General features: G+C 50.8%; 10 protein-coding genes across 10 annotated transcripts; 8 read left to right on the forward strand and 2 right to left on the reverse strand.

The window, feature by feature from the left end:
- Positions 1-526: 526 nt before the first annotated feature.
- AUEXF2481DRAFT_1390 (uncharacterized protein) lies at positions 527-2,220 on the reverse strand (the record flags this gene model as incomplete). The annotated part of the gene is made up of 4 exons (XM_013492496.1): positions 527-684; positions 733-775; positions 831-1,054; positions 1,110-2,220. 4 exons carry the CDS (start codon positions 2,218-2,220, stop codon positions 527-529), a joined length of 1,536 nt encoding a protein of 511 aa, XP_013347950.1.
- Positions 2,221-2,761: 541 nt separating this feature from the next.
- On the forward strand, positions 2,762-3,779 carry AUEXF2481DRAFT_61700 (uncharacterized protein; the record flags this gene model as incomplete). Its single annotated transcript, XM_013492820.1, has 2 exons — positions 2,762-3,450; positions 3,506-3,779. The coding sequence occupies 2 exons, from the start codon at positions 2,762-2,764 to the stop codon at positions 3,777-3,779; spliced, it is 963 nt and encodes a 320-aa protein (XP_013348274.1).
- Positions 3,780-5,721: 1,942 nt separating this feature from the next.
- Positions 5,722-6,173, forward strand: AUEXF2481DRAFT_204583 (uncharacterized protein). Its single transcript, XM_013493040.1, has one exon. The coding sequence runs from the start codon at positions 5,762-5,764 to the stop codon at positions 6,026-6,028; it is 267 nt and encodes an 88-aa protein (XP_013348494.1). The 5' UTR covers positions 5,722-5,761; the 3' UTR covers positions 6,029-6,173.
- A 382-nt stretch (positions 6,174-6,555) lies between these two features.
- AUEXF2481DRAFT_25797 (uncharacterized protein) lies at positions 6,556-9,136 on the forward strand (the record flags this gene model as incomplete). The annotated part of the gene is made up of 2 exons (XM_013492611.1): positions 6,556-8,507; positions 8,557-9,136. 2 exons carry the CDS (start codon positions 6,556-6,558, stop codon positions 9,134-9,136), a joined length of 2,532 nt encoding a protein of 843 aa, XP_013348065.1.
- A 1,922-nt stretch (positions 9,137-11,058) lies between these two features.
- AUEXF2481DRAFT_1393 (uncharacterized protein) lies at positions 11,059-12,104 on the forward strand (the record flags this gene model as incomplete). The annotated part of the gene is made up of 3 exons (XM_013492497.1): positions 11,059-11,218; positions 11,301-11,817; positions 11,879-12,104. 3 exons carry the CDS (start codon positions 11,059-11,061, stop codon positions 12,102-12,104), a joined length of 903 nt encoding a protein of 300 aa, XP_013347951.1.
- AUEXF2481DRAFT_204632 (uncharacterized protein) lies at positions 11,867-13,098 on the forward strand. The gene has a single exon (XM_013493041.1). It carries the CDS (start codon positions 12,297-12,299, stop codon positions 12,945-12,947), a length of 651 nt encoding a protein of 216 aa, XP_013348495.1. The 5' UTR covers positions 11,867-12,296; the 3' UTR covers positions 12,948-13,098.
- Positions 13,099-13,329: 231 nt separating this feature from the next.
- On the forward strand, positions 13,330-14,247 carry AUEXF2481DRAFT_25801 (uncharacterized protein; the record flags this gene model as incomplete). Its single annotated transcript, XM_013492612.1, has 1 exon — positions 13,330-14,247. One exon carries the CDS (start codon positions 13,330-13,332, stop codon positions 14,245-14,247), a length of 918 nt encoding a protein of 305 aa, XP_013348066.1.
- A 1,187-nt stretch (positions 14,248-15,434) lies between these two features.
- Positions 15,435-17,610, forward strand: AUEXF2481DRAFT_204685 (uncharacterized protein). The gene has a single exon (XM_013493042.1). It carries the CDS (start codon positions 15,653-15,655, stop codon positions 17,588-17,590), a length of 1,938 nt encoding a protein of 645 aa, XP_013348496.1. The 5' UTR covers positions 15,435-15,652; the 3' UTR covers positions 17,591-17,610.
- On the reverse strand, positions 17,611-18,870 carry AUEXF2481DRAFT_204684 (uncharacterized protein). Its single transcript, XM_013493043.1, has one exon. The coding sequence runs from the start codon at positions 18,678-18,680 to the stop codon at positions 17,631-17,633; it is 1,050 nt and encodes a 349-aa protein (XP_013348497.1). The 5' UTR covers positions 18,681-18,870; the 3' UTR covers positions 17,611-17,630.
- Positions 18,871-19,060: 190 nt separating this feature from the next.
- Positions 19,061-20,771, forward strand: AUEXF2481DRAFT_1396 (uncharacterized protein; the record flags this gene model as incomplete). Its single annotated transcript, XM_013492498.1, has 4 exons — positions 19,061-19,217; positions 19,276-19,494; positions 19,575-20,017; positions 20,079-20,771. 4 exons carry the CDS (start codon positions 19,061-19,063, stop codon positions 20,769-20,771), a joined length of 1,512 nt encoding a protein of 503 aa, XP_013347952.1.
- Between the last annotated feature and the right edge of the window lie 94 nt (positions 20,772-20,865).

The following is a 20,865-nucleotide window of genomic DNA, read 5'->3' on the forward strand; positions in this document are numbered from 1 at the left end:
GCGGGAGAAGTCGGAGTACTCTGTAATTATTGCGAACTTGCCTTTCCATTATGCTGGGATTCGGACCAGAAAGCAGAGGCACCCGCTCTCGCGACAGCCCACTTCCTCCCCACCGGTGAGCAGGCTGGAACGAGCGAGGCTCAAAGCATTTTGGTCGCTCGATACACTTCTAGTCAGGATATAATGACAATCATCAATAAGTGACGTGGTGCTGTGCGACGCTCATATCCGTGAAACGAATGTAAGCATCCGACAAATCCCTCGTCTCACATGGAAGTCTTATGAGCACGAGGACAGTGTCGCATAAGCCGCCTTTTCGAACCGTAGTACCGATATGTCCTGATTGCTTGATTATCAAAGACTACACGCCTCTTGTTTCACAGCATGCATCGCTCGAACCGGTGAGCGCGTTCAAGATGTGTCCCTCGTCTGTGGATCGCACTCCCACAGGCTAGTTGTGTGCTCGAAGTGGAAACGATAGTAGCAGCCGCAGAGAGATTTACTCAATAGTAAAAGCCGGTCACTTCTACACAGGGTATAGGCCAACTTTGACACCACCATCTGGGCTCAAGATGACACCCGCCATATTCTCTGTGAATGGTGTCCAGTCGCGACATTCAATCCGGCGGAAATGTTGCATGAGACGCACGGTCAGATAGTAGACTTCCGTGATAGCGAATTGTTCTGGGACACGTGAGTGATAAATATCGAGTGAGGTCCGGCCATACTTACGGCCTACGCATATACGTGGACCACCACCAAATGGAGCGTAGGCCTGGACATAAAATGGTCAGTAGATTCAAAGGGTCTGCTGCACGTTGGTTACCTACCCATCCCGGTCGCAGCTCTGCCCATCTCTCCGGCCGGAACTCTTCGACGTCGCTCCCAAAAACATCTTTGCGGCGGTTGGCAGAATGTATATTTACGACCAATGCCGAGCCTTTAGGTATGAATAAGGGCGACTTGCCATCTTTGCCACCACCAAGAGGTAGTACAGTGTCTTTGTTGGCGACACGGGGTGGTAGGATGGGAGTCACAGGGTAGAGTCTCATGGCTCCAGATGCTTGTCAGTTCACTGTGCTCTTAATGAGCATCTGTTGTCTACTTACCTTCATGCTCACAATACCTCAGATACTTGGCACTTTTTACCCACGCGTAGCTTGGCGGAGCACCTTCCAGTTGGTCCACCTCTGCGAGAAGCTTTTGCCATGCCTCGGGATGTCTGGCCAGCAGGTACCACATGCTGCCAAGCAATCCAGCAGTTGTATCTTTCCCGGCAAACATTAGTGACGTGGCTTCGTCTCTCATCTTGTCGAGATCCTGTGTCTGGCGTGCCATCTCGTCCAGGAATGAATATCGTGCAGCTTCCTTCTCAGCTTCTCCGGTATGTGCTCGGTCTTCACTTGCTCGATCTAGAGCTGCTTGTGCGTATTTGTTTGTTGTACTACGCACATTGCGAATCGCCTGATCCACGCCTGGACGCTTAAGCCATCGATACAGCAGAGACCAACGAAAGCGGTCGGCAGCGTCTTGAATAGTGAGCTCGATGTCATGAGCCAGCTGAGCCTTTGTGTCTGTCTGATCTCCAAGAGAACCGAGCGACTCTCCGAACAAGAACTCGGAAGACACATCAAATGCATACCTGTGAAAGATTTCTCCGATGTCCACCGTAGCTCCAGCTTCTGGAATCAATTTTAACAGCTTCTGGAAGTGCGCCTCTAACAACTCCAGGTCTGCAACGCGATCTTTGGCAAACATTGGTCTTAGGATACTACGAGAGTGTGACCACTCAGCACCGTCCAACATGAATGTCGCGCGGCCCATCAAGTGTTTGAACGACCGACGTCCACCTGATGCGGACCAGTCGTCGAAGTTCTGCGAGAAGGCAGCTTTGAGATTCTCCGCTTCAGTGGTGTGGACAGCGAAACTTGGGACGGTGCTGACAACGAAAGTAGGGCCGTACGTCTTGTATTGATCGTGAAACCATCCTAACAAGGCTTTCCTCCTGGCGGCGGAGAGTACTGACAAGATCATATCAAGCGCGATGAAAGGCTCCAGATTAGGATAGACACTACGCGGAGGAAGGCATCCGTTGTTGCGCATGAATTCCGATCTTGATTGACGAAGCTTCCACCATCCGAGAGCAGCATAAGCCAGACCCCCAACAAGCAGTGTGCCAATCGCGGTCGTAGTCAATGAGCTTGAAGAGCTGAGCAGCATGATGTCGATCTTGAGTATCGTGAAAAGAATCAGTGTGCGGTTTCGAGAGCGCGGTTCTAGACGTGAGCAGATAGGTAGACGTAGGAACTCTCAGGAATCGAAGGAGCTGCAGCTGTAGCTGCCGCCATTCTGAGCTAGTCCAACGCACATGTCAGACTGTGTTTTCAGCTTATAAGAATGACACCATGGACTGTCATGCTCCGACAGAATACGTATGCCCTACAACCATACTGACCGTCTTCCCTACTTTCACGCATCACCAACAAACCTGCCGTGGAGAGAGCACCAGAGAGCTGGTGGAAACAAAAGTGCCGAAAGGTACTCCGAACGAGCATGGTCATCAACGATGTGATTGGCTGCTGCGCCGAAGCTCGTCCGTGTGGGGCATTTTGCGGGCATTGAGCTGCCCCACACACTTCGTCATGATAATACTGGAGCAACAAGTGTTCGCCATGTGGACAGTAATAACAAAAGAACGTGGCTCCCGTTCTCGAGCGAGCCAAACTGCCTCTCAGGACTCGATTCTTTGCACAAATTAATCATGAAGGACCTCACCACGGAAAACATCACCGAGAACGTACACGCCATCAACAGTCAGTGTACGAATCCTAGGACGAGATACATCTTTGAACGACTGGTGTCACACCTTCATGACTTCGCGAGAGAAACACGGCTCTCGACAGACGAATGGATGACCGGACTAGACTTCTTAACAGATGTCGGCCAAATCAGTACCGATCTGCGTAGAGAGATGATTTTACTCTCGGACACTTTAGGGCTGAGTGCTCTGGTTGACTCAATTGATCACCCACGCACTGGAAAATCAACAGAAGGGACAGTTCTTGGCCCGTTCCATACCCACGATGCACGCGAAGTAGAGAACGGCTACTCCATCCACAAAGATCCCGAAGGAACACCTCTGCTGGTCTTGTGCACAGTCAGAGATACTGCCGGTAACCCGCTTCAAGGTGTCCAAGTAGATGTCTGGGAAGGCGATTCGCATGGAAATTACGACGTTCAATATCCCGACAGAGACGGTCCTGACGGTAGAGGTATATTGTTCTCAGAGCATGATGGATCATTTTGGTTCAAGGCAGTCAAGCCCGTGTCATATCCGATACCCATGGACGGACCAGTGTACAGCATGCTTCAGATGTTGGGTAGGCATCCAAACAGACCTGGCCACGTTCACTTCCTGTTGAGAAAGGACAGCTTTGACCCTCTCATCACGTAAGTCTTTGCTATCAGCACATTGACAATGAACCTAGAGTTGACTTCGATACAGCGCATTGTATCCTCGGGGTGATCCATACGAGGCTTCGGATCCTGTGTTTGGCGTCAAGGATTCGTTGATTGTTGATCTGTCGGAAGTCACAGATGCCCAACTAGCAAAGAGGTACGGTGTCGTAGAAGGAACAGCGCTCTTGACCTACGATTTTGTCCTGGTATCGGTGACGGAGACGCTTAAGCTTCGTAAAGAGAAAGCCGAAGAAGCCATCAAGAAGATGGGAAGAAGTATGGAGGATTTTCAAGGCCTTCCAATATTGGACGTTGATTGATCTTGGCTGGAAGACAACAGATTTGACAGATCAGGCTGTTTGTCGTATCTCGGTGTAGAAGGTGGTTGAGCTTCATCGAATGCAAGCAGCTGATTCTGCAAATACCTTCCCGGCCAGATGCTGGAACATACTACTTTGTACTCTGTCAAATATCAGCCACGGCATCTGGAAGATGAGCCGGACGCCTAGTGTCGAGGCGTAAAGTGAATGCAGGACAACTCGCTCTGGATCGACCACTCGAAGGGCGTCTCTCACTGCACCCCGCACTCTTACCCGCTGCGGTATCGAGTGGGAACAACTCCAATGCGATGGTCGCTGTACCTGTCCGACCAAACACTGACTGCGCGGGGACTCGGGGATCTTTGTAATAAACCCGTCCATTGTCACGAATGGACAAATCGTAGACGTGGTGTGGGACAACATGCGATGAGGACTTGAGCAGAGTCGGGATGTCGCATACAGCGCCAAGGGGTGGCCTGATTGTGCTGACGAAGTCGAGCAGCGGTCCAGGGATTACTGCTCAAGCAATGCTGGGAATGAGGTCGTTGCTAGTAGGGTACCCCTTTCGAGATCAGAGACGGACCAATGGCAACAGTCGGAATGCCGAGCGGGTGAAGCATGAGGATGGTTTGCACCACTTTCTGTGGTCGAAACGAGTCGGTTAGCGCCGAGGGAAGTGGCTGATCGAGGGCACGAGACCCCGCCCAGAACAGTTGCGCCGCCTCCGCATTTCGATCACGTCTGGCGCCTTCTCCCAATAGTCATTCGAGCCTCCGCGAGCCTACATATCTTCTCTCCATCTCTCGAACCTAACCAATTGTTCTTCTTCATCCATCGTGAATAAGAGGCGTACCTGGAGCACTTGAAAGTAAATTCACTTACGTCGAACGGACTCTTTTGCGGACAGTCTCGCTCGGCTACGAAGTGATCGGCGTTCCGCATCATCCTCCGAAGTCTCCCCCACAACAAGGGGCCCGCGCAATCCAGAACATCTGTTCATTTCGCTCTCCTACAAAAGCGGAGTCGCTTTGCAGTCCTTTTTGCGAGCCTTTGTCAGTCGCAAATCAAACCGACGCTGTCTCCGACTGTGAATCTGGGGACACCCGGTGCTTGACTCGACTTCCACGTGGCGCGCGATTGTCCACAGGCACCACAAATGAATCTTGGATCACCCAGCTTTGTCCAGGTCAAACTACATCGTGGCGATTCACTGTGACACGGGAAGAAGACCATGAAACTGTAATCAAGGCGTTAATCAGAACCTGTAAGCCGATACTGTGCAAGTCCACCCTGAAGACGACTTGCGCAAAACTTGCAACCGTCTGCTGGCCACTGGCTAATCGAGAACAGGTATTTGAGCTTCCGCAAGACCTGCTGTTTATTTCGCAAATATTCATCGCTTTCTTTAACCCTGATTTTCTCAACGAAGCAGCTTTCAATCAATAGGTGAGACAATCCCAGATCTCTTGGTCTCATTGGGTTTTTGTATCATGAGCGAACGCTAACCAGATGCTCTCCAGACACAATTCATAGATAAAGGAAAAGAACCCGGATAAAGGCATTACAAACAACTACTAGGTACGTTAGTTCCCTTCTGAATCCTTGGTGTGAGCTAGAGAGTTCTGGTCAAGGCTATGTGTGGACCCGTCGCCTGATAACCTTGCTGCCTGTTTGGCCCACAGGGCGCGTAGCATGCCGGGCCACGCACGATGCTATGCCACGAAGTAACCGAGGATTGGGCCTGAGTGTTTCTCGATAGAACCCGACGCTAACACCAACGTGAGTGCTCAGAACAACTTTCAGACCTTTCCCTTACACGTAATACCCATTTTCGAACGCCGGTCTTTGTCTTCGGTCTGGCTGTGTCACACAGTGTTTGCTGTCTAAAGCATCAACAACACAGAACTAGCGATCACTCTGCTGGCGATCAACTAGTGAGTGCCCATTTCTTCACAGGTCATAGTGTCCTACCCGCCCGAGAGATGGATGTCGAATGTGCATCCACCCCGTGCCTCTTCCCCGTATCTCTTCTCCGTATCCCTTCTCCGTGTCCCTTCTCCGTATCCCTTGCCCGTGTCCCTTCTCCGTATCCCTTCTCCGTGTCACTTCCCCGTATCCCTACCCCGTACTCCTTCCCCGTGCCATTTCTCCGTGCCCTTCTCCCAGACACCTCCCTTAGTGCAGCTCCTGCCATCATCATTCGATCATGCATTCAGTCGACCTCTGAAGACGACAGCTCGATGACCTGAGAGCTCGGCGGACGGCTTGACCGATTGGAAGCCCGACGATTCGAAAGCTCGACGGTTTGAAAGCTCGACTGTTCGACAGCTCGACGGTTCGACAGCTCGACGATTTAATGAAGCCTCATTTGAACCACAAGGTCATACAAATGGCAGCTGACTTTGAACAATCAGGCACTGTCAATCCGGAAGGGCCTTATCACTCCCGCCAACGAATCAAAAAGCTGGTTCATCGAGATTCGCTATCTTCCGAGCCAACCGAACCCCAGTACTACCTCGCACAACGCGTAACTGCTTACTTGACAGCTCCATCTAAGTATTTCAAGATTTAGGACGCTTTCACGGTCATCAGAGATATTCATTGTCTCACGTCATTCCAACTCGACCTACAGGCTTCACTTTCACGCAAGCTATAATACTTGCAAAACATATTCTCACTCCCAGAGAATATCCTCATCACTCAATCCCTCATAACCACACGGCGAAGTCACGTCCGCTCACTCTTACCAGTACCGGGTCACCGACGGCAGACCAAGATGGCGGCAAGCACCGTCAACCGCTCCGGGTTCGGACCCACTGTCGTGAAGTCCGACAAGATCAAGTTTGGCCGTTCGACGCCGGACTCCGAAGCGCTGGCATCTTCTGAAGACGAACCCGAACTCTCTCACTCAGCTTCTTCAGTCGCCGCACGCCCTACTGCCGCGACAGGTATACGTAGGTCTTCTTTCCTTAGCGAAATTAAGTCTGGAGATCTGAGAAAGGCCTCCGCCTCTGCATCCGGCATGCCCACCAACGGATCTCAGCCTTCGACTCCATCTGCCGAACACAACTCATGGACCTTTGGTTCAACACTTGGCCGCGTCCCATCAAATGGTTCAAACGGCGCTGCCTGGACTGCTCCCAATTCCATCTGGGGTACCGATCGCCGTGACCAAGCCCTCAGACTCAACGATGGATCTCCTTCGTACCTTTCTCAACCAAGTCCAGGCGCCATCGACTCAACTGAGTCCTTTCCGTTCAACATTCCTCTGCAGCCAATCCTTAAGACTCACCGATCTCAGTCGTACTCAGTGGGGCAGCTTGAAACAGAGTTGGCGTCACAGAGCCCTGGTGCGGTGGGTACCCCGTCGAGATCACGTGCTGGAATACCTGGCGGCGCTCAATACCGACCCATGCGTCCGAGCGGACTCGGAGAGACTGTTTACACTGAGGGTAGATCTTTGGGACAGCTGAGCGAAGTTGAAGACGATGAAGGCCCGGACCAGGGCGTTCTTCTTGCCAATCCTCGAGTTCGTCAGGAGCAACTCACCGACTTGAGCAGCACGTTACTTCGCCAAGCAACGCTTGAGAATGCACGCAAGCAGCGTGGCTCGGCTTCGCTTGGTATCTCAGCTGCAGAAGACGTCCGTCGCTCCATGAATCACTCTTTCTCCCCCGACAATTACACTACATCTGGCGTCGACTCTGCCATTGAGGATGACGATTTCGACCAGCTCTATTCGGGAAGGCCCCACAATCTCAGCCACTCCACCGCACAGGACAATACTCATCGCGGCATGTGGTCTACCTCTCTAGGCTTCGGTATGGACGACGTTAGCCAAAGCAGAAGACACTCGCTAGCAGATATCCCGACTCGTCGCGGCTCACTCGCGGGTGGTCTGTCGGGCGGCCCCGGTCAAGGCTACAACAGTGTAGCCTCCGCGCTGGCAGTCGCGTCTTACGGATCCGAAAACGGAAGCAACGGCAGCATACTCTCGGATTATCATCAAACGACTCAGGATCTCGAGACCAACATGAATGAGTCAGACATGCAACACCGGGCTTATGCCCAGAACTACTTCTCAGGAGCAGCTACTGCTCACAGGAACCGCGCGGAGTCGACAGGATTCATGATGAACAATAGTCACCAAAGCCCTTACTCATCATCAATCTCTGCAGGCAGCGCTTTCGGTCGTCAAGGCTGGAGTGCCCCACTCTACATCGTCACGTTCAAATGCTCGAGATCGGGCATCTTCTACATTCACGAAGGCACTGGCCTTGACGTCAAGGAAGGCGATCTTGTAATCGTTGAGGCAGACCGTGGTCAAGATCTGGGAACAGTCACACACGCCAGGATCGACTGGCCTCGGGCCAAGGAAGCGCTAGAGAAGACAGGAGAAGACCACTACAAGTGGCTCATGATGTTCTCAAGACACAATCTCGCCCTGACAGATTCAGAGACTCGTGGTCTTATGGCTTCGAACGGCACGGACCAGGGCAGTATGCACAGAGACCGACCTCTTGACGAGTATCCACCTGGTATGGGCGGTCCTCCAGAGATACCCCAGGAGCCTACAAAGCCAAAGATGATCAAGCGCCTCGCCCAGCCCCACGAGATTGCCAACTTGCGTGAGAAGGAAGGTAACGAGGCCAAGGCCAAGAGGATCGCTCAGCAGAAGGCCAATGAGCATAACCTCAAGATGGAGATCCTGGATGCCGAGTTCCAAATGTAAGTCTGCTTTCCTATCAGAAACCAGTGTAATTGCTAACTTTCACAGGGACTGGAAGAAGCTCACCTTCTACTTCTATTCAACCGAGTACATCAACTTCAATTTGTTGGTTGGAGACCTGTTCAAGATCTACAAGACACGCATCTGGTTGTCCGCGATCAACCCTGCCGCCTTTCGCTCGCGTCCCAACCAGCCACCGAGTTCTATCGGACCCGGCGCAATTCAAACTGGATCTTCGCCCAGAACGATGAACCCCGCCGCGTCGTCTTTCTTCGTTCCTCGCGCCGGTGCTCGCTCAAACAACCCCGACGATACGACTGGTGCAGTTCCCCCTCAAGCTTATAATGAGCACTCTATGGCTCAAGCTCAGATGCATGGACAGGGCGGTAACCGTGGTAGCTTCAGCAGAGCACCATATATGGGCTCTACGGGCTACTCTGGAGCATCAGAACAGCCTTGGTACACTCCAGTCGGCTTTCACGGACAACAGCCTTATGAGGGAGCCTACGGCGGTACTCCTCCACCTTCGCATGATCTCGCCTTCAGACCAGCCCCTGCATTCGGCCAAAACCTCATGAGAAACGGCAGCCGTTCGACACGTGCCAGCGAGTTTGGCCAGATGCGTTGAAATCTATGGCTATCACAGATACATGACGTGCACTTGTCACTGTACAAGCTACTTTCGAGGAGTCAACTCAAAAGCACAAAACTTGTAGCATTCGAAGAAGCAGTAGCAGTAGCAGCAGCTATAAACAATCAACGACAAGAAACCATAAAACAACAAAAGCGGACGATGGACATTACAGATGGCAGAGAGCAAAATGGTAAAGCGGAGTCTACAAGGAGACTCGAGGCAGCGATTGTTTCACATGCACACTCTTTTAGTCTATCTTCCTCTTTTTATTTTCCGAGATGACGGAGGCCACTGGGGACAGCAGACGTGAGAGATGGCAGACGGATGTGTATCAATAGATTACTTAGGTATCCTCAGAGGTTTGAGAATCAGACTCACAAAGATTGCTCTGTACACAACTTGCCAGTAACGAGGAAGGAGCAGCCCATCGTCCTTTCCCGGATGCGAGTGACATGACGCACTTTCCATTCTCTTCGCGAAGCCTACTACTTACTTTGGGCCAGCTTCGCCAATCTCAACTGACCACACGAAGACAGACAGCAGAGATCCAACCAGTACCATGACAAAAGGCAAACGCAAGGCTGACGGTATATGAAACGTGTGTTCGCGAAGAACAGACATATCCTAACACTCGTTCACAGGCACGCAATCGCCAGATAGCAGATCGCCCAAGCGCAGAATGGACAAAGATGATGTTGGCGATCAAATCTTGTCTGAAGAAGAAATCCTGGACGGTGGCCGCATTGAGAGCCAGTGAGGAGCATCTTCGCATCGCTTTGACCATGTACGCTAATCACTTGCAGGAGCATGTTTCAAGTTGTTGAGCGTTTGAAGCACAAAGATGATGGCTGGGTTGACAGAAGGCGTGCCGACGTGGCCAAGGATGAGAAGCTGCTTGATAAATTGCTCGACGACAAAGAGCGCGAGCTGTGAATTATCGCGTCTCTTACATGGGTATTCTGGACTGACAAGGCTACTAGCGCCGATATCGACTCGCACTTCCACAACGACATCCGCATACTCCTGACAGAAGTTCTTGGGGGATCTGCTCCGAAGCAAGGAAAGAGCACCTCTGCACAAGACGCCTTCAATATCAGACCAGCAAGCGAACACGCGCACCTCTTATTCGCCAAGTCCGAGAACCTGATCAAGCTGTACAAGAAAGTGGCCGAATGCGTCGACATCAGTAAAGAGGAGCTCGCCACCACCCATGCTGAGAGCTTTCAAAAAGACAAGAAAGATGTCGCCGACATGCTTCACGCCGGCCGAGAGCTTGCTCGCCGTCAAGTTCAACAGGTTTTGAAAAGGCCTGCCGAGGAAGAGAAGCTGGTCAGGAAAGACAAAGCGCTCTTCACCTCCGAGAGACTGGACGAAGCAGCCTCTCTATTCAAGGTGCTGCGTGACGAGGTGTCCGAGGATGACGGTGACAACGAAGTCGCTCAAGCCATCAGGATCGACATGAGCGAGTGTGATGGAATGTTCCCTGTCATTCACAACGTCAAAAAGGGCGTCAAGAAATTGGCCGGACACTTGCCCGCCGACGAATAACTCAGGTCGTGATGTACACGTTGAGATTTTGCTGTAGTTTTTCCATCTCGGCACTTGCTCCACAGACTGTAGACATCACTGGCGCCTCTTGCTACATAGCGTTTGTGCAAGCAGCTGGGAATCTTGTCGGGTAACTTTCCTATTTCGGTTATGGTCCACCATGACGTTGCACTTGTAGCTCGGTGCACTGTGCCCCGACGACGTGCGGAGAGAGTCACCCGAGTGTTATCTCTCGCTACATATATCATTCGCCTTTCTATATCTTGCCCAGATCGTACATCCGTGGTCAAATAGCAATCGCTCTCCACTTGACGTCCATCTCTGAGCCCTCACCATATTGCATGCCCTTGAGATTGAGAAACTACAACATGTCCGAACGCGATGCTCTGTCTTCCCGAGCGATTCCTTTCATGGAGCTCTCGGATGGTTCCGATGCTTCATTGACTGCACCACCTCCACCACTGCCTCACTATCTGAATGCTGAGGGAAGAGCAATGGCTCGTTTTGCCGTCGAGGGCAATGCTGTCAGTACGTATTGCTAAACCAAAGCTGTAGCCACGCTATAAGCTTGGCAAGCATGCCATGGAAAACTTACTGATTGGTATAACAGTCACTGGAGGAGCTGGCACTCTTGCTCTCGCAGCCGCACGAGCACTCCTGGAACATGGACTGGCCAATCTCTTCCTCTTCGACCTCTTTTCAACTTTGCAATCCTCCGCCGCAGCCATAGAATCTCTTCAGACAGACTTCCCCACTTCAACTATCAGCACAAAACCCGTAGACGTCACAGATGAAGAATTAGTTAGCCTAGCCTTCTCCTCCGCAGCAGCCGAGATGGGCTCTCTTGACATTCTACTCTGTTTCGCAGGCGTTGTGGGTTGTATACACGCTCTCGAAATGACACCTGCACAGTGGAGAAAAACCATTGACATTAACACCACCGGCAGCTTTTTATGTGCGCAAGCCGCGGCAAAGGAGATGCAGAAACAGGGTACTGGAGGCAGCATTGTGTTTACGGCTAGTATCAGTGGGAGAAGGGTCAATTTTCCACAGCCGCAGAGTGCGTATAATGTCAGTAAAGCTGCTGTTGTGGCTATGAAGGATAGTCTTGCTGCTGAGTGGGCAAGGTGAGTTTGCACTCTGCATTGGGTCTTTGAGGTAAAGGGCAGTGAAGCTGATGAAACACAGATATGGTATCAGAGTCAACTCTATGAGTCCGGGATATATGGATACGGTGTTGAATGAAGGTGCTGGTTTGGAAGAGGCGAGGAATATTTGGGCGAGTAGGAATCCGATGGGAAGGATGGGTGCGGTGGGCGAGCTTGATGGTGTTGTTGTGTTATTGTGCTCGAGAGCTGGAAGCTACATCAATGGCGCTGACTTTGTAGTTGATGGCGGTGCCACCGTTTTTTGAAAGATGCGCAGAGAGGAAGAAGTAGGTGAGTGATACGCATACTTGGTCATCATTATCTCTGCCAAGATTCACTTAGCACAGGAGGAATCGACTTCACAAGCAGGCCATATATTGAACAAAATTCTCTCCCAAAGTCAAAGAAGGGCCTATGGTGCAATCGGAAAACAGTGCGCGTTCTAGGCATTCGACGACATGAGCGGACCGCTCAGGATCCAGGAGATCATCAGCACTTCCGTCATCGGGAATGATGGCTCGACTAGCCCATCGCTACCTCCAAGCTTCAGTGCTTTCCAACGACTACCTACCGAGCTCAAAATCTTGGTTTGCGAGAATGCAGCCACTCGATCGGATCCCATCGATCTGAGCAGGAAATGTAATCAAACATTGCCAGAGATCACACGTGTGACGAAGTTCTTCCATACGGAAGGCAGCAGACTATACTACAGCATGAAAACTTTCCTGCTTCCACTCTCCCACCGGCTCGGCCACGAAGAGCAGTTGAACCTGGATGCGTGGCTTTGGGCGGACACAAACCTACATACACATCCCTGTACGAAGATGAGCAAAATCGTTGCGCAGATTTCGTTACCTGCGGAGCGAAACAATCTTATGACCTTGATACTCCTGGCTACACAATTCAGCGACTTGTCCAATGTTGAGGCCAAAAAGACGATCAAGCTGCAGCCCATGATTACGACACCCACTGGACTAGAAGCTATTACACCTATATCTTCTGCAACAAGACAATTTCGAGGAACAAATCAGCAGTACCTTCTGACAAATCTTCGATGGAAGCATAAGACAACTTGCCAGCGGTACCTACAAGATCGAATGGGTGGATGAAGAGGAGATGGAAATGAACTCTGGTGTGCCTATTCTGGCGAGAGCAGTTACTCTAGGACGTATCAAGGAAGAGCTCTTTTTGGCGGTCGAGAATGTTTGGCTGTCGTACGTGGTCGCATAGAGATCGTCATGACGATGAATGGACACATTAATTGCTTTTTTCTGTATACTCAATGCTTTCTAACGACCTGGATAGATGTTTTGTTGACACGCCTGAAAACGGAAGGAATAAAGTCGCTTCCAAGCTCGAAGCCGGATTTGCTCGTGCCTTTGTTCTCAATTACTGGGCTTCAAGGCTAGAAAAAAGCTTTCTCATGGCAGTTCTCGTCGTTTCCTTTCTCCGAGAACATCGAATCAATCTTAATCATCTCTATCACCAATCATGTCTCTCACGACAGGCAGGAAGCGTACTCATCTGGAGATGCTTGACTCAATCTCTGAATACCAGGCTTTGCTTGCAGATATTTCACCACCACTCAATATCGGCTGGCCCAGCAGTCAGAAACTACCAGTTGGACTTGAGAAAGATGCTGAATCAGTGCAAGATTACTGGAAAAACAGGCCTCTCATCTTTCGCACCGACAATTTAACAGAAGCTTCCAATGACACACAAACGCAAAATGCTGTGGTCTTCATCCGAGAAATCCTCCTGGATCGTCTTCATCCGGCGCGACTCTATACTTTGGACGAACTGAAAACATTTCAATTCGACATTCTCGTCCGTTGGAACTTCAAGGCCGAGGTGTCACCCATGATTACAGCAGTCGATATAGAGTGTCTATTCAACCTACTCCACGCACTCAAGGGTGATGCACGTCACATCAAGCTAAAACTCTTCCGGAAGGACATGCGCGATCCCACCGATCTGGGCGTAAACACAAGAAAAGAAATCGCACCTAACCACACCGGCCGCTCAAGATTCATGAAGGAGAGAATCCTGAACTTCTTGCACATATCGATGATGAAGTACACCGTGTACCGAAACGAATCGATGAAATATCCCTCGGACAGTGACTCGTCGAAAAAGCTCTCCTTCACAATAGTCGGCGATCGCGAGGAAGAGTTTGTCAAGTACAAAGACTCGTTGGCGAACAGTACTTCTCAGACACTTGATTGTATGTGGTATCCCGATGCGATTAAGCAGGGCTTTGTTGAGCATCAGATGTGTAAGGCGTTTGATGTTCCAGTCACGGATATTGAGAACGATAAGCATACTGCGGCATATCTCGCGACTGGTGTAGCCATCCCTGCTCTCACCACTGAAATAACTCCTCAGCTCTGGACTCGAGGCCAGCTTTGAGATACTTAGAGATGATGTCTTCTCGATGTCTTGGAGGATTGTTCTCGTAGCGAGTTTTTCATTGTCATTCGAATTCCTTCGCCGGATGCGGAGGGGCTCTAATTTCCAGAAATCATGTTTTGCCAAGTCAACATCATTGCCCCATTGCCTTGGTTGTGACCTTGATCAAGTTTCGTAGCTCCTAAATCACATATTTCCGACGATTGGAGATATCAATATCACTTATATACATCAAGGCTTGGGTTACTACTGAGAAAAGAAATTCCATGAGCATTGGTGTACACGAAAGATAAACAAACTCAGAACTTTAGGCCAATCTCGAGCGTGTGCTACACGATGTGATAGAAGGCGATATACTGGGACTTGGTCACCTTCATTTTCTCAGCCTATTTTGCCAAGGTGACATCAGAATCAATGTTCAATCTCTGCTGTGTAGTTTCTGTCCGGTGTTTGGGATCTCAGTGTCGTTCGCGAAGACATCCTTACAAAAGCTTCCCATGACTGCCACTAAGCTTATCTGGAGCACAATGCCCTTTTATCAAGCTACAGACAGATATAAGTCAAGTGGAACAAAGAATTGTCCAAGCGATCGTACATATTACGATGATCCAAAGAATGGTTGCATCACATTCCACAAACACGGGACCCAAATTGAGCAGTCAGAGAACGGCCGGTAACATCGTGGACAGGAATTTTGGGATGTGGGCGGCGCCGCTGACAACTTGGTTTCCAGTGTCACTTGTGTGGTCACTACCATGAGACTTTGAGAAGAAAGAGAAGCCATCATAGTGATTTCATCAATCGAATATATCCAGAGGGCAAACGAGAGTGCGGGTCAATGTTGAATGCGACGAGGCAGGTAATCCAACGTCGAGGCCGAGGATGAACCGACGCCAAGCCGACAGCAGAGGAGCGAGTGCAAAGCACACAGACACCTTCCCTGAACACTGCTAACACTGCACACTCTCATCAGCTCAATATCGCGCCACCCCCATCGAGGTCGCCTCAGACGTACAAGACGGCAAGCGAAAGATATCCTGAAGCCGCGACCCGAGCACAAACACACATACGCCCGCCACCGGTAACGCCCAACCGCGAGCGCGCCATCCTTGATCGACGTTCTTGCTCTGAACCCGAAAGCACCGCCGTGAACTTCTCGAGAGTTCACTGCCACTGCAATCCAGTTCGCTTGACGTCTTTCAAGCGTGGCCCCCGATCAGTGCAGATACTCGTGGCAGCGTGTGCTGTGTACTGTGAGGGTGTCCGAGTCAAGGCTGCTCCGACCAACACAAGCCTGGGTGGGACAGGTTCGCATCTTCGTTTGCCGAAACGGGCGAGGATCAAGTATCTTTTGTTGAGTTTACCTCCCTTCTGCTGACCCTTTTAGTATTGGTGCAGCCCGCGCATGTCGAGAATGGCTACCCAAGCTGACATGGACGTCTTGGTTTCCAAGCTCGACACGAAGGATAGCCTTTCCTGGATTGTGGCAGACTGTCCAGTCGTGGCCGTCTTTGAGAACATCGCGACGAAAGAGTCAGACTCACTAGGCCAGCCCTCAGACCGGAACGGCTGCAGCGACCTGCTGAGACTGTGGATAGGCATGAACGAAGACACTCGCGAGCTCTTTGTAACATTGACTATTCGCGTTCGTCCCTCGACGGTCCGAAAAAAGACTCGTCGCCACGGCCGCTTGATGTTTCTCGTCGTACCAGCAGAGTCGCTACACCTGCAAAGCGAGTCCGTCACTTTCGCCGATCTTGAGTCCAAGCTTCCGTCGAAGCTGTTTGACGTGCCCGACGATGTGCAGTCCAGAAAATCCGAGCTTCTCCGTGTATCCTTCGACCTCGGGACGCTCGCTAGTGATGTAATAATGCCCGAGTACCAGTGTAGGCAGAATGTCATGCCGCAAGCCATAGTATTGCTACGCAAGCTGAAGACACTTGCCGAGACCTCGTCATTCTATCTCTATACGAATTTCGACGAAGCGAACTATGCAGCCATCAAGAGGTTGGGAGATGTACAGTTGGACGGATACCCTATGTTCACTCCTTCTGTCGATTTGAAAGGATTTTATTCCGGAGGCCGTTCGGCCTGCAAGAACTCGTGGCTGGATCAAGGATGGTCGGAAGAGCCGAAAACGGAACACAAAAATACAGACAAGAGGCCATGCAAGGATCAGACAGAAATCTTGAATCAACTCCATCCACAACCTCCTCCACCATATGAGCCAGAATCGGTGCTCCCATCTGCATGTCTGCCATTATACCAAGGCGGGGAGGCGGAAGCCCTAACAGCCATAGCTTCCGCACCTCGAGCTGTTGTATCAGCTTTGCCAGCTACAGCACCGTATTGCAGTGACGTGTCCGCGCCGCATACAGCATGTCGAGATCTCACGCCGGAGGCATCGCTCTCATCAAATTATACGGCTACTTTCCTGTCAGGCTTCTCAACACAATCACCACTACAAAGAGTTTATGATGTCGTGGCTCGAGATGCAGCATTGACTGAAGGGCCACCGCGGCCATCCGTTCAAGTGGCAGCATCTATCTGCGATCGTGCCTTCTCGCAACATCCTGATCTGTCTCGTGCAAACACACCAAGCGGCAGCAGCGACTGTGTTCCTGATTCATTGACTCGCAAACGATCGTCTTCCCATCCATTCGAGGAAGGTGTTGACATCAATACGAAGCGTCTAGCAGGTGTTCATCGCGGCCCCCAGGCGCTTTTCAATGTTGGCTTGCAAGAAGAGCTCTCGCCTACTATTGCTGACACGATCGAACCGCACGAAGGCGACACCCCACTGGAATTCCAGGATGATGACCGACCTTCTGGGCGAAGAGACCAGATGTCGCAATGGATCAATCTTGCCTGGAACCATTGTTCTACAGCACACTACACTTTCATCGCTGAATTACTGCAGTATGGTGCCGCTCTGTCCAGCAATCAGTCAGGAGACATTCTCGCAAATTGCCATGTTGATTGTACACTTGCTCTTCTCGCTCGTTGTGCTAAGCAGCAGATCGACAATAGACCCGCTCGTGCCGTAATCAGGCATCATGACGATGGCGAGATGAGAGCGCTTCTCAGATGGCTGTATACGCTGAAACCGGGCGTTGACATGGAAATGTTTCCTGCTTTACTTCAATTGTCATTGCTCGACTGGCAGATTGACTCTAAAAATCAGACCACTGAAGGTCACGATGCTCTTGTGACTACATGCAGGCAACGAAAAGCGCATATCGTAGCACAGGCCTGTGTACAATATGGCGCAGAGATTCTACGGAACGGCACAAGCGACATTGTCACATCGATGCTTGGACAGGGAAGGCGCATTGAGGCCTAGAAGTTCTCGATTCGTCTATATACTGTGCATCATTTATGCCTCACAAATCACCCAAAGGATCCGCCTCCCCCTCCTTCATGAATGGTCCTAGGTCAAGTGGGAAGTGCGGCTCCCCAAGCTGACTGGTGTATAATTTGATGGTAGTATCATCCATCGGCCAACCAACTCCGAAAGCATCGCACATGTGCTTCTGTAAAAAGCCTTGCTTCTGCCGAGTATGGAAAATCTTTTCTACTTGTCGCCTCGCATGGAAGGTCGTGTATTCTCTTGCCCGATGGTATTTTCGTATATCAGGGATAGACGCATCTGCAGCGACATCTTGCGGTAGATATCGTTTCCATTTCTCTGCTGGCGGGACAGCACGATCAGTATGCAGACATTCTGCATATCTTATCATGGCTGTCAGCAAGATGCTAAGCATGTTCTGCTTGATGACTGCTAAGGGTCCGCTATCGTCTGGCGCTATTTCTCTCTTCGTGGCAGAGGAAACATTGTTGGGGTCGCTACTGTCTTTGAAGACAAAGGCAAGCTTTATGTGCTTGTACTGGCCGTTCAGGACGTGCAAGAATGCCCACAACGCCATAAGATTGTCTTCCTCGATCACAGGCATTCCACCCACTGCCAGATCGGCTCGCAAAATGACCTGGAACATGATCTTTTTCTGTCCCTGGCCCAGCGTAGGTAGGTGTGCTGGATGATTGGCGTCGAAGAGCACATTAGTGATGAAGTTTTGCGCAGCCGTCACCTTATCATGAACACTCCGCACGTCCAGATCGTCCGTTCGAAAGATCAAGCGACGGTGTCGCCAATGCATAAACTCCGCATGGTCAGTGATGCACCATGAGGGCCTTTGATGAGTCGCTGCAACCGTGATGTCGATCGGACGAAGTTGGGGAAGATGGTACTCGAGAACACCATCTCTCACTTCTTTCGGAAGCTCATACGCGCTACATAAGAAGTCGATGTGATTGATCCTTTCTGTCTCTTCGGTACTTACAGTCGCGGGGCTTCTTGCTTTCAAGGTGCTATATTCGACAAGAAAACCAAGAATCTCCAGGACAGTCCTCTTTCGTGCCGGTATAGGGACCATAGTATGTTGCTCAACTTGTTTGGTGAAATCTGATCTTCCAGATTCGACCTCGGGGTTTCAGTATGGTGTCTTGAGCTCGAGGAAGTACAAAGACATGGCCGCATGCGGATTATAGTCGCAATATACAGCGTAATGAGGGGACAAAGCGAGTTTTCGCTGTCCAATAGATGTGAGGGGGTCATCGACTCCTCCTGAACATACAACATACCTGCAATACCGGATCCGGACTACAAGTCAAAAATATCACATACTACGCCCAGGAAGTCTGTGGTTCTTTGTTCTTGCAACGGTAAGAAATAGTGGCTTTGTTCGGAATACTCGAAGGTGCATAAAGGTGCAAGGCCATTCACGGTTTTCTCCAAGCAAGTACTAGGATCAAGATGGGTGAACAACTCGATGATGACAGATGGATCGATGAAATGTTCTACTCCGAGCCACTCCCTGATGCCATGGGCTCGGAGAAGAGACGAGAGGTTCTGCAGAACCTTGGTCTTTGGGATAAATACGAGGCACTCCGACGGAAGTACCAGCAGAATAGTTTGACCAATAAGCAGAAGACACAGTTGAGCACCATCCTGACTGCCCTTGTTCCGAGGTCTGCGCGGTTTCGAACGTCCACCTCGTGAGCCCGAAATTCGGCTCAACGATTATCCCTGCATACACTTCGAAGTACTATGCCCTTACACGAGGGACCTCTTTGTCGATGGAGAACTCGACTACAAACCAGAATTCAAACGTCCCGAGGGCATATACACCATGCGCGCTCTGCTATGGTTGTTCAGAGAACTGCAGTGCTACAAGCCTGAGAACAGACGTTTGTTGGTCATCTCGCCCACGTGGAAAGATGTTGTCGAGATGATCGGGCGACCTCGTGGCCGCAACTCGAGTGCAAAGGTGATCCAGCGAACCATTATGCTACCATAGACCCCACGACCAAGACAGCTATTCCGCCTGGCCTCGGCATCAAGGAGAGATATATGCAAATCATCGAAGAGGGCTTAGCGGTCTGGAGTGCATATCTCATAGAGCTTGACCGACTTCACAGCATAGTCCAAACGGTTAGGGAGCAGAGGCAGACAGCCATAGACCGACGAGCTGCTGGGGAAGAAACTGATGAAGAAGGGCCACGCCCATTGACTCCAGTCGATGCTACCTATGCCCTGCAAGCCGCAGACGTATCACCCTTCGATCACGAGCCGCGCATTGCCCAACTCGGCATCGCCGCTGCGCGCAAAGTCGTCTCCGAAAGCAACATGATCTGCCATCTAGCACGAAACCTCTTCGCCAACATGCAACACCAAATCTTCGACAACGACGACCAGGATCAAATGGCATATGTTCAATTCTGGCAGCGCGTTGCTCTCGACCTTATGATGCCCATGTCCTGCGTGGATAAAGTTCTACTGGAACATGATTGACCTTGTCATTCCCGGCGAACGAACTCTTGTAGATCCTCGAGATCCTGTAAACCGCGATGGTATGCCTTGGGCGTGGTTGGTCGTGAACATAAACGCTAAAAACTTTGTCGTCAACTTTTTACCCAAAGACGATTGGCCGGATTGGGATGTCGCCAATCCAAGCATCCAGGAATGGATCACCGAGTGGAGAACACCAATGGGACCACCACTCTATGGTCCAGGAGAAGTAGAGGGAAGCGCGATTCCCAATGCACGAGAAAAAACCGCCTATCTCAACCTTAAGCAACGACAGGATCCCAAGCTGCACGAGGAACTCGGCGAATTCGCATTGATACACTTTGAGATCTTGATAATGTGGGACTTCAATGCATCTGCAACGCCGGGACAGGTCACAATCCCCAGAGTGTCAAAGGCGAATATACGCTTCTATATCGATATGGTCACCGCGATGCCGGAAGGATACGAAGCTCGCTTCATGACATATATTGTCATGAAAGATGTTCGCCAAGGTCGCTACTCCCACAATCCAAAGCCAAAACGACAATTCGAAATCGGCTCTCGGCTCGGTCAAAAATGGGTCCGCATCTTGCAAAAAGCCATACAAGAGTGGAAGGGCTACCTCGCATATATTACTGCTGGGGATTCAGACGAAGAAGATGAGGATATTGACTAGACGGAAACTAGAGCCGAGGCACAAGACAGAATCGCTGCCACAGCCAAGAGGAGAATAGAGAGAACCTGGGGACCTGGAAATCTGTTGGACAGAG

The sequence above is a fragment of the Aureobasidium subglaciale genome (assembly GCF_000721755.1).
Source record: "Aureobasidium subglaciale EXF-2481 unplaced genomic scaffold scaffold_1, whole genome shotgun sequence".
NCBI lineage: Eukaryota > Fungi > Ascomycota > Dothideomycetes > Dothideales > Saccotheciaceae > Aureobasidium > Aureobasidium subglaciale.

What these genes read in the sequence shown, in the direction of transcription:
- AUEXF2481DRAFT_204583 (XM_013493040.1), top strand. Translation starts at nt 5,762, where the DNA reads ATGGATGTCGAATGTGCATCCACCCCGTGCCTCTTCCCCGTATCTCTT.
- AUEXF2481DRAFT_204685 (XM_013493042.1), top strand. Translation starts at nt 15,653, where the DNA reads ATGTCGAGAATGGCTACCCAAGCTGACATGGACGTCTTGGTTTCCAAG.
- AUEXF2481DRAFT_204684 (XM_013493043.1), bottom strand. Translation starts at nt 18,680, where the DNA reads ATGGTCCCTATACCGGCACGAAAGAGGACTGTCCTGGAGATTCTTGGT.
- AUEXF2481DRAFT_204632 (XM_013493041.1), top strand. Translation starts at nt 12,297, where the DNA reads ATGAGCGGACCGCTCAGGATCCAGGAGATCATCAGCACTTCCGTCATC.